At 40.5% G+C, this 10,977-nt stretch overlaps 1 protein-coding gene across 1 annotated transcript; it reads right to left on the bottom strand.

Moving 5' to 3' along the window:
• Window positions 1-8,755: 8,755 nt before the first annotated feature.
• On the bottom strand, window positions 8,756-9,706 carry LOC140104677 (olfactory receptor 1J1-like). The gene has a single exon (XM_072128316.1). The coding sequence runs from the start codon at window positions 9,704-9,706 to the stop codon at window positions 8,756-8,758; it is 951 nt and encodes a 316-aa protein (XP_071984417.1).
• Window positions 9,707-10,977: the final 1,271 nt, after the last annotated feature.

Below are 10,977 nucleotides of genomic sequence, written 5' to 3' on the forward strand. Positions count from 1 at the left end.
CACATACAGGCACTCAATCTATTCCATTTTTCTGGAGGGCCACCTACCTGCTCCTCTGGTTTGAAAACTTTTTTGGACTGCCACATACAGGCACTCAATCTATTCCATTTTTCTGGAGGGCCACCTACCTGCTCCTCTGGTTTGAAAACTTTTTTGGACTGCCACATACAGGCACTCAATCTATTCAATTTTTCTGGAGGGCCACCTACCTGCTCCTCTGGTTCGAAAACTTTTTTGGACTGCCACATACAGGCACTCAATCTAATTCATTTTTCTGGAGGGCCACCTACCTGCTCCTCTGGTTTGAAAACTTTTTTGGACTGCCACATACAGGCACTCAATCTATTCCATTTTTATGGAGGGCCACCTACCTGCTCCTCTGGTTCGAAAACTTTTTTGGACTGCCACATACAGGCACTCAATCTATTCCATTTTTCTGGAGGGCCACCTACCTGCTCCTCTGGTTTGAAAACTTTTTTGGACTGCCACATACAGGCACTATCCAAATTGAATTGTCTCCATAGCAGCCTCCACACGTTGTCTCCATTGCTACCTCCAAAAGTCGTCCATATAGCTGCCTCCATACATCGTCCCTTTATCAAACGAGGTGTGTCAGGCCGAAATTTGGGTTGTTTTCATGGATTCCACATCAAAGTTGTTAACTTTGTCGCCACCCTGCTGTGTTATCCACAAAATACACTGGCAAACTTTTACCATTTACGGATATTATTTCAGCGCTTCTTGCGCATCTGTTTACATTCCCCTCACCCGCCATATCCTAAACTTATAAGAACGCTACTACACTTGATCTTATACAAAAGGTTCTTAGAAGTGCTGTTTGGGGAGTAGCCTAGAGACAGGGGCTTGGATTGGCGAAAGCTCGCCTGGCAGCGGAGCGCCAGCTCCATGCCAAGAACCAACTAACATAGTTTTAACTGCAGCACCTTTAATCTACTACTAGTTCACTGCCTCCATACATGGTCCCCTTATCAAACGAGCTGTGTCAGGCAGAATTTTGGGTTGTTTTCATGGCTTCCACAACAAACTTGTTAACTTTGTCGCCACCCTGCTGTGTAATCCTCAAAATATACTGGCAAACTTTTACCATTTACGGATATTATTTCAGCGCTTCTTGCGCATCTGTTTACATTCCCCTCACCTGCCATATTCCAAACTTATAAGAACGCTACTACACTTAACTTGGTGCAGGCTGGGACCAAGTCTGACCCTGGGGCTGGTCATATACTGCCGACGCAGAGGATTGCGGGGCCTACCTCGGTCCAGGTGTTTCAGGCCTACTATGCCTCCTCCTCCTCCCACCCCTCCTCCACCTCCTCCTCCTCCTCCGAATTACCATCCGTGGGCATGGCGCCATCAGTCGGTAGCTCTAGGCACAGCAGCAGTGCCGTCGCTAAGCGACAGCAGGCGGTGCTGAAACTGCTGAGCCTAGGCGATAAAAGGCACACCGCCCAAGAGCTATTACAGGGCATTCCACATCAAAGTTGTTAACTTTGTCGCCACCCTGCTGTGTAATCCCCAAAATATACTTGCAAACTTTTACCATTTAGGGATATTATTTCAGCGCTTCTTGCGCATCTGTTTACATTCCCCTCACCCGGCATATCCTAAACTTATAAGAACGCTACTACACTTGATCTTATACAAAAGGTTCTTAGAAGTGCTGTTTGGGGAGTAGCCTAGAGACAGGGGCTTGGATTGGCGAAAGCTCGCCTGGCAGCGGAGCGCCAGCTCCATCCCAAGATCCAACTAACATAGTTTTAACTGCAGCACCTTTAATCTACTACTAGTTCACTGCCTCCATACATGGTCCCCTTATCAAACGAGCTGTGTCAGGCAGAATTTTGGGTTGTTTTCATGGCTTCCATGTTAACTTTGTCGCCACCCTGCTGTGTAATCCACAAAATATACTGGCAAACTTTTATCATGTACCGATATTATTTGAGCGCTTCTTGCTCACCTCCTTTGGTTCCTCTCTGCCACCCATTGGTTTGAAGCCTGAGTCCATTTAGGGTATGTCGCCATGACACTCTCTAGCCTGCTGCCGCTGCCTCTGCATGCCGTCCCCTATAGTGTCAGGGTCAATTATTGGATGTTTTAGATGCTATCTAGCCTCATTCGGTCACTCTGTCATGGCCATGCTGTTGCCCATAATTTTGGCATAATGGTGCGATTAAGCAGCCTCAGAGGCATCCATGCATGCTGCCCCTGCTGTTTCCTGTCCATTTCCGTGGTGTTTCCATCTTTTTCTGAGGTTCCCAGGTGTTTGGCCAAGCTTCCCTGTGCAGAGCCTTGGTCCCCTTGAAAAATGCTCGAGTCTCCCATTGACTTCAATGGGGCTCGTTACTCGAAACGAGCACTCGAGCATCGGGAAAAGTTCGTCTCGAATAACGAGTACCCGAGCATTTTAGTGCTCGCTCATCTCTATTTATTAGGTAATTGTATTGTCTGTACTCATCAACTCTTGGGATTTTATACCCAAGTATGTACCTACTATGGGGGGGTCATACTTTTTATACTTCTTATACCTTTATATATTTATTTCCAGGTTCTTTTCTTTTGATAATTCTACAGGGAACAAAAACACTTAGAAACACTGAATGCGTTGGGTTGGGTTGTCTAGGCGCTGATATGCGTTGTATATAGTCATCTTTGCAGGTCGACATGCTTTATATGTAATTTCGACACTACTTTTTGCTTATTATTAGAGCTTGATAAATACACACAATTTTTATATGCGCCTTTAATAAATCTCTGCAGACAGTATTATTAGTACTTGCTTTTTTGTATTTTTTTATGCACAAAGATGGCCGGTCAGTTTTAGGGAAAGCACTTGGGATATATATATATACAAAATGAAAATTTCTTTTGGTCACCTCACCTCAAACACAAAATTAGATCACTGGCACCTTATCCTCCAAAAAAGAAGGAGGTTGACATAACTGGGTGAGAATATCATTCCCATGGGCGTTCCCTTTCTTTGTTGGTAAATGGATGACTGAAATGTAAAAACACTGTGGGCCAGATGTATCACTCGTTTATTCTGTTGTTTTTGTCTTTTGATAATGTTGCAGTTTTTGCGGCAGTTTTGCGACTAAACACCAAACCAGCCACACAGCAAAAATAGTCAGGTTTCCCTCATTTATCCGACAAATCCAGAGGTTTTGCTGTGCCTAATAATATTCATCATTTGGGGCTTTTCATTCAGGCACAAAACACGGGTGCAAAAACACTCCAGCCTGACGGTGGCGTTAACTGAGAAGCAACACTGAGCTCTTGTGCAGAGCAGCTTATCCCCAGCAGCAGAGCTCAGCACACACTGCAGACAGTACAAACACTGCAGACACTACAGACACTATGTGCAGCCTCTGTTTAGATTTCGAGACCTTCTATTTACAAAAAATCTGCAAAAGAAGCAGCTCAGAGCAGGAGAGAAGTTTGTAAGATTTTGCAGGTAGTACAGAGATGTTTCCCTTTGTAGCAGGATGACCACACTGGTGTCTGAGGAGGCTACTGGCCAGAGGGAGGGGGGGGGGGCAGCAGGAGACCAGCACTGGGGGATCCCCTCCAGGAGAAGCCCCTGCTGAGGAGATCACTGGGTGCAGGGTGTCACACACCTGGGTGCAGCATGAGGGTCATTCTCAGGCAGGGGTGCGGGAGAGAAGCAGGGAGGAGCTTGTAGGACGATCACGATCACATGTAAGTGCCCCGATCTGAAGCCACTTTTCACCTTCCTGACACGGCCCATTTTTTTAAAAACTGCCTAGTGTCACTTTAAGTGGCTGTAACTTTAGAAACTTTAACATATCCAATTGATTTTGAAATTCTTTCGTCGTGACACTTTGTACTTCATGTTAGTTGAAAAATTTTGGTGGTATGCGTTTATTTATGAAAAAAATCAGATATTTGGTAAAAATTTGGAAAAATTCTTGATTTTCGGAATTCAAAATGTTCTACTTTTTCCACACATAGTCATAACAGCAAAACCTTAATAACTAACATTTACCGAATGTCTGCTTTATGCATCCTCTCGTTTTTGTAAGATGTTCTGGGGCTTTGAACGTTAGGTGTGATTTTTCACATTTTCATAAAAAACGCAAAATCAGACTGAGGGACCTGCTCAGGTTTCAAGTACTTTTGAGAGGCCTAAATAAAAGTAAAACCCCATAAATTAGCCCATTATGTAAACTACACCCCTCAACGGACGAAAAAAAAAACTTTTATGAAGTTTGTTAACCCTTTAATTGTTTTACAGGGGTTAAAACAAAATCGGATACAATTTTGAAAGTAAATTTTTCTTGGCTAAATAAATGTGTTTTTCATAAAATCTCAAATTCTCAGTAGATAAAATACCAAAACGCTCCACAAAGTTTGATACCCAATTTCTCCTGAGTATAACAATCCCCCATATGTGGTGGTGACTGCTGTACGGGCACACGCCAGGGCACGGAGGGGGAGCCGCGCCATTCACAGCAGATTATGCATTGTCGCTTTTTATTGGCTATACAATCTTTATTTTTTTGGCAATTTGGACAGATATGGGCTTATTTTTTGCAACATGAGATGCACTTTACAAATACTTCATTTTAGCTTATTGATTTTATTAACTCTTGAATGCACGGAGGAAAAGAAAATCGTTAATTTTTGTTTCCTTTCTTTTCGTATTCTTTGGGGTTTGTACACTAAAAATACTATATTATCTTTATTCTATAGATCACTACGCTTATGGTGATGCCTCATTTACCATATATATCGCATAGAAGACTCGCGCAGCCGCTGAAAAGGTGAGTTTAGATTTTTTTTTTAGTCCTTTTTTTTTTTAGCTTTTTGACTCGAGTATAAGCCGAGTTAGTGTTTTTCAGCACATTTTTTGTGCTGAAAAACTCGGCTTATACTCGAGTATATACGGTATATAGTTTTTATATATTTTTACAATTTTACTGGAAAAAAAACTAAAGAAAATCTCATTTGTTTTTGCATCGCCATCTTTTCGGAGATAGAACTTTAACATTTTTTGGTTGACAGAGCTGGTTTAGGGCTTATGTTTTACGTGTCGAGTTGTCCTTTTCAGTGGTACCATTTTGGCGCACATAACTTTTTTTTGATCACTTTTTGGAACATTTTTGTGTTGGGATTTTATGAAATATGTACATTTTTGGCGAGGTTTTTCAGGTTTTATTTTTACAGTGTTCATTGAGCGGGTCCAATAATGTTTCTGAGTTGTTTGTTACAGACGAGGCAATACCAAATATGCGGGGTTTTTGGGTGATTTTGTGTTTTTTTTTTTACTTTATTATATGTGTGGGGAATGTTTGTGTTTAGGGGACTTTACTTTATTTAATGAATTATTTTTATTAGAAAAACACTAACTAATTAAGTGTTTTTAACTTTTATTTTTTACTTTCTAACAGGTTAGCTTGAAGAAGCGATGCTCTGAAGTTATTTTAGAGGGTTGATATTTGCCATGACGGCATTTCTGCTCTAGTGAAATATAAGACCCCTTCGGTTTTTATTCCCCCTCGCAATAATGCTAATTCTAATAACTTAAATGGATACATTTAGGATTAGCGTTCAGTGTAGAATTAGTTTAAGGTTAGGACTAATCATAATTAAAAAATATTTGACAATCAGGACAATTGAAGAGACATTGGTCTAGATTGATTCAAATTGGAATCGAAGAAAATTTTTATCAGCTGTCGGTGTAAGGACAAAAAAAAAAATCTGATTTATACTCAATGCTCAAAGCTGAAAAGGAGGGGATAACAGGAGACAGGAACATTTTCTTTAATAAAATATATCATAAAGTTTACGTGTATTATTCATTTATGCAATTTGTTTAAACGTTTGGTTATTCTTGAATAAATTATATTAAAGATTCCAAAGAAAAATTTGCTTAAAAGATTTGGTCAAACTTAAAGAATAACCACAAAGTTACTTTATTTATCCAGAAGAAAGGGACATGTGCACATTTAGTGATAAAACTTTTTTTTACATGTATTTAAAACCAAGTCTAGTCTTAGAGATGAAAAAAGATTAATATAAAAAGTCACCAAAAGGTCATAAAGTTCTCCAGGAAACCATCCACATCCCGCAAAAATTACACCACACTAACAAAAAATTATGGGTCGTATAAGGGCAACATTTTTATTTTTTCTGAAGATGAAATTCATTTTAAAGGCACCAAAAATAAAACCTAAACTATAAAAATGTGTTGTCTGTGATTGTCCTGACCCAAAGAATAAAGGGGAACACGTCATGTGGACAAAACCATGAAAGATCATTTTTAGGCTTTCGATTACATGACATGGATTATTGTATCACAGAAAAATTTCCCATAAATCTCTGTAAATTGAAAATAAATGTTACGGCTTTAGGTGGAGAATAAACAACACAAACTAAATATTAGAGGTTTTATGGCAAAATATGTGATGTACCTACAGAATTAATGTACTTTGAATCTATTATGAACTTCAAACACAAGATACAAGTGGAAATTCTAGACCCATTTTTCATTCGAAATACAATTTGTAGGACATTTTGTTTAATACATAAAGGGCTCAGAATATACTAGGGAGTCCTCGGGATATTCAGGGCGAGACAATGAATATGGAGAGATATATAGGAAGCTGTCATAGCTTTAGGGTCATAGATATAATACACATAATACATAAGGGGCTCAGAATATACTAGGGAGTCCTCGGGATATTTAGGGTGATACCATTAATATGGAGGGATATATAGGAAGCTGTCAGAGCCTTAGGGTCACAGATATAATACACATAATACATAAGGGGCTTAGAATGTACTAGGGAGTCCTCGGGATATCCAGGGTGAGGCCATGAATATGGAGGGATATATAGGAAGCTGTCAGAGCCTTAGGGTCACAGATATAATACACATAATACATAATACGTGGCTGATTGACGTCACATCCTACGAGCTTTTCCATATGATTCCCAGTTTGGTTACTCCCCGTTCTTGACCCACGTTCTGACCGTGCTTTGTTGACCCTCTGTCCCATCTCCTATCTCTGTCTGATCCTCTTTTTTATCCCTCACGGCCGCAGTTGGCCTATCGACAACACCTAAAGCAGCTACTCCGTGTCCAATGAAAAGCTTCAAATCAATGCAGGTGCAACCAATTCCCTTGAATTTTATTTATTTATTTATTTTCTAATAAAAATGTATATATTTAAAAAAATGCAAGAGCCATAAAGGGTCTCAAAGTAATGAAATTGCATGAAAAGATAAATTCTGTATAAAAGCCTGCAGTCCTACCACAGTTAGAGAATAATTCCTGGCTAAATAATACCTAAAAATATATTTTTTTAAATTTAGATTTTACAAATCTATACAAATTGCAGCACACAATAGAAAAACAACAGCACATTAAACATTTACCGTATGTTATAAGAGTCTTCAAATAACCAGCCGGGATTCTATCAGAAATAAAAGGTGGAGCATATTCATGTATTCCTGGGCCCTGGCTCATCACTTTCTATAAATCACATTTGTAATGTCGGTTTCTAATTAGAACTTGTCACAATTTCCATACAGTGGATGCAACTTTTACTTCTCCATGTTGTATCTTAGAATATTTATAATATCAGTTGATATTGAAATTCGTATTGTCACCTCTGTTGCATATTCTTGTATAACACCTTTCAGTATTAGTGCTCTTTCTAATTAACTCTTTCATGGCTGCCCGGTACCGGGACAATAGCACAAAACCCAAGACACACCAGTCTCTTAGAGAATGTAGAATCTCTCCCCCGTTTACTCACACGCAGGTGCATATATAAGACAAAAAATCATCACCAGCAAACGGGGCGTGACAAGGAGATAGAATACTGCAATGCTATTGGCCATAATGAATTTTACCAGGACATTCCCTGAAGACATTCTATCAAAGGGTTAATGAAGTATAATCTATTCCCTGTTATCATAGGCCTCGTTTCTCTGACTAATTGCCCTTGTGTTAGCTCTGTTAAGTCATAACATGGCCTTCACGCAGAGAAACTTCAGACAGATAAGAGCTAAAATGAAAACTCAGTAACTTCTAAACAATAGTGACATTAGCTGTGAGCAGGTCAGCACCCCTTGCTAAAACTAAAATGTCCGCTTTGTCTAAGATGGCTGCTGTTTGGTTCTCTTGGTTCAAAATGGCCACTGTAGAATAATATATCACTAACACAAAGGGTCACTGATCTTATCTGTGGTGTCTTCCCACTGCAAATGCCCATCAGTCATTCACGTCCCGGTCAGCTGAATCAGACTCTCTTACGGTTGTGGACTTCAGGTGAAGGTATGGATGCTACTGTAACGGACAATATACGGATGACCTATTGGGTGAGAATCTTTTGCAGTGTGGCTTTTTGTTTTGTGATAATTTGCTGGACGCGTTTCAAAGCCTCTTGCTCCTTCCTCGGGGTATTTATTGCTGTATTATCCAAACATCGATTGACAGACAGAGTAATTTAGAGCACATCATGTCCCGGATTGGAAACAAAGTGCCCAACTTTATATTAACAGATTGAGAATGGGTAGAGAACACAAAGCCACAAAAGAATCTTGTTCTCTATAGGTATAATACAATCTCAGCAAGTACTTAATTAATGATACATTCCCACTCCTGCCGCCAACCCCCCATGTTGTACCCTAAAGGCTTATATTTGGAATTAAGAAACTAGTCCTGAACCCACAGACCATGTATGATAGACTCTGAGCAGGAGGCATCTTCATCTCCTAGTAGCGGGGGCCGGAGGCAGCCGGTGTATATGTAACGCTCTCTGCAGTGCGGCCTTCAGGTCTTTACTCCTCAAGCTGTAGATTAAGGGGTTCAGTAAGGGGGTGATCAGGGTGTAGATCACAGAGACCACTCGATTCAGTGTAAGGAAATTACTTGAGTTAGGGACAAAGTAGACAAAAGTTACAGACACATAATACATGAGGACCACAGTGAGATGAGACGTACAGGTGGAGAAAGCTTTACTCTTCCCATCACTGGTGCCGATTCTGAGCACTGCCCTAAATATTCTGACATAGGGGTAAAACGTGGTGACAAAGCATACAATGCCAAGAAAACCTGCTACAATAAATAAGACAAGAACATTTATTGTAGTATCAGTACAGGAGATCTGGAGCAAACTGGGAAGATCACAAAAAAAGTTTGGGATGAAGTTGGGACCACAAAAGGTCAATCGTTTTAAAAATACGATAAAAAAGGTGGGGATGATGAGGCCAGAAAACCAAACCAAAGTCACCATCTGAGAGCATGTTCCCCAAGACATGACCTGAGAGTAGTGAAGAGGACGGCAGATGGCTACATACCGGTCATAAGACATGGTAGACAACATGTAAGCCTCTGAGCTGGCAAAATAGGTCAAAAAGAACATTTGCCGTTTACATTCTTGGAGCGCCATGGACCAGCGGTGGGTGCTGAGGTGGAAAAGCAACCTCGGGGCAGTGACTGATGAGTAGGACATGTCCAAGAAAGCCAAGTTACCAAGAAAGAAATACATGGGTGTATGAAGATGAGCACAAGTAACAACTAGAAGGAGGATGAGAAAGTTGGAGAAGACAGTCATCAGGTAGATGAGGAGGAAGAAGATGAAGAGGACAGAGAGGGTCTCCTGGTTAATGGTTAGACTCATAAGAAGAACGTTGGTGATGGATGTTTGGTTCTTCATCATTCCAGGTGAATTTTAATTATAAGAAACTTGGCATCTGCAAAACATTAGGAGGATTTCATGGTATATTTGTGGAAGCAGCGCTGCCCCGATCACATAATATAATGCTGCTGATACCAACAGTGGGTTTTATTTTATATTTTATCGGTTCTCCCTGGAGCAGAAGCCAGAGAATCCCCAAACCTCTTCTCCACACATCCAGGAATAGTGTAATCGGGTCTCTAGACATTAATTTTCTTGGATGTTTATTGTTAAGTATTTTCCAGTGCAGGTCTATTTTGTACACATCCAGCTGAACAAGACCAATATGTATATTGTGTTATTTCACCTTTTAGCTTGGATAGATGTAGCATTTACGGTGTTACCCTGTCAGTCAGTATGATCAGGAAGTTACCCAAGTTATATAGTTTAATCTATGATTTAATCATATGATTTACTATATTTTTAAAATGATAAAACTTTGGCAATGACTTTACTCATAACCATAATCTCCCATTATTGCACCTCCAGGGCCGGGTGAGGGCCTGTTTTTGCAGGGTTAGAGGAATAGAAACAAACTTACTACATAGCTATGTTACTAGAATCAAGCAGAGAGAGACAGCCATATACTACAAGAAATTAATCACAGTATCAGATGCTGGATAATATAACTGACAAAGTTTAACACTGTCTCCATGTAGCTCCCTCTCATAGTAAAAAGTCACAGGACATTGGAGATTATACAAATCTGGTGACTGACACATTACACTTTTGATTTAAGAATTCCTCCTTTTCTTCTTCTACCTCAGTCACCATGTCAGCTTCTTCCAGCCAGATTTAGCAATGCAATTTTTTTTAAGTTAATCGCTTCATCTCCAGGAGCCAACGTGTGCACTGACAGGAGTTGGGAAAAAGTTCCACTCCAGCTGGCAAGAGGAGACACGTAAATAGGAAAAAAGCAGAGTGTAGTTACTCAGTTTCCCGTTTAACTTAGTGTCTGAGTGGATATTTTGACGGGTGCTCATGCGACCCATGTTCCAGGAAGGTAGAAGCACCCGTGTGCCTCCGTGTGCCCCCTCTCGCCAGCAGCCTCACTTACCTAGCCGCACTCCAGCAATGGTCAGCGCGCGTGTCCCCAACGCCCTTTATCCTGATTTCCCAATGTGACCTCAATTCCGTTCCTGACTCCCATCCCGTGCTGTCTGTACTGACCTAAATCTCCGACCTGAGCTGCCTGTCTCGACCAACTGCCTATCCCCAACCACACGTTTGCCTTAAAATTCTTACATCCT

This window comes from Engystomops pustulosus, chromosome 10, assembly GCF_040894005.1.
Source record: "Engystomops pustulosus chromosome 10, aEngPut4.maternal, whole genome shotgun sequence".
In the NCBI taxonomy this organism is placed as follows: domain Eukaryota; kingdom Metazoa; phylum Chordata; class Amphibia; order Anura; family Leptodactylidae; genus Engystomops; species Engystomops pustulosus.

Coding starts and splice junctions, on each gene's coding strand:
- LOC140104677 (XM_072128316.1), bottom strand. CDS start 9,706: ATGAAGAACCAAACATCCATCACCAACGTTCTTCTTATGAGTCTAACC.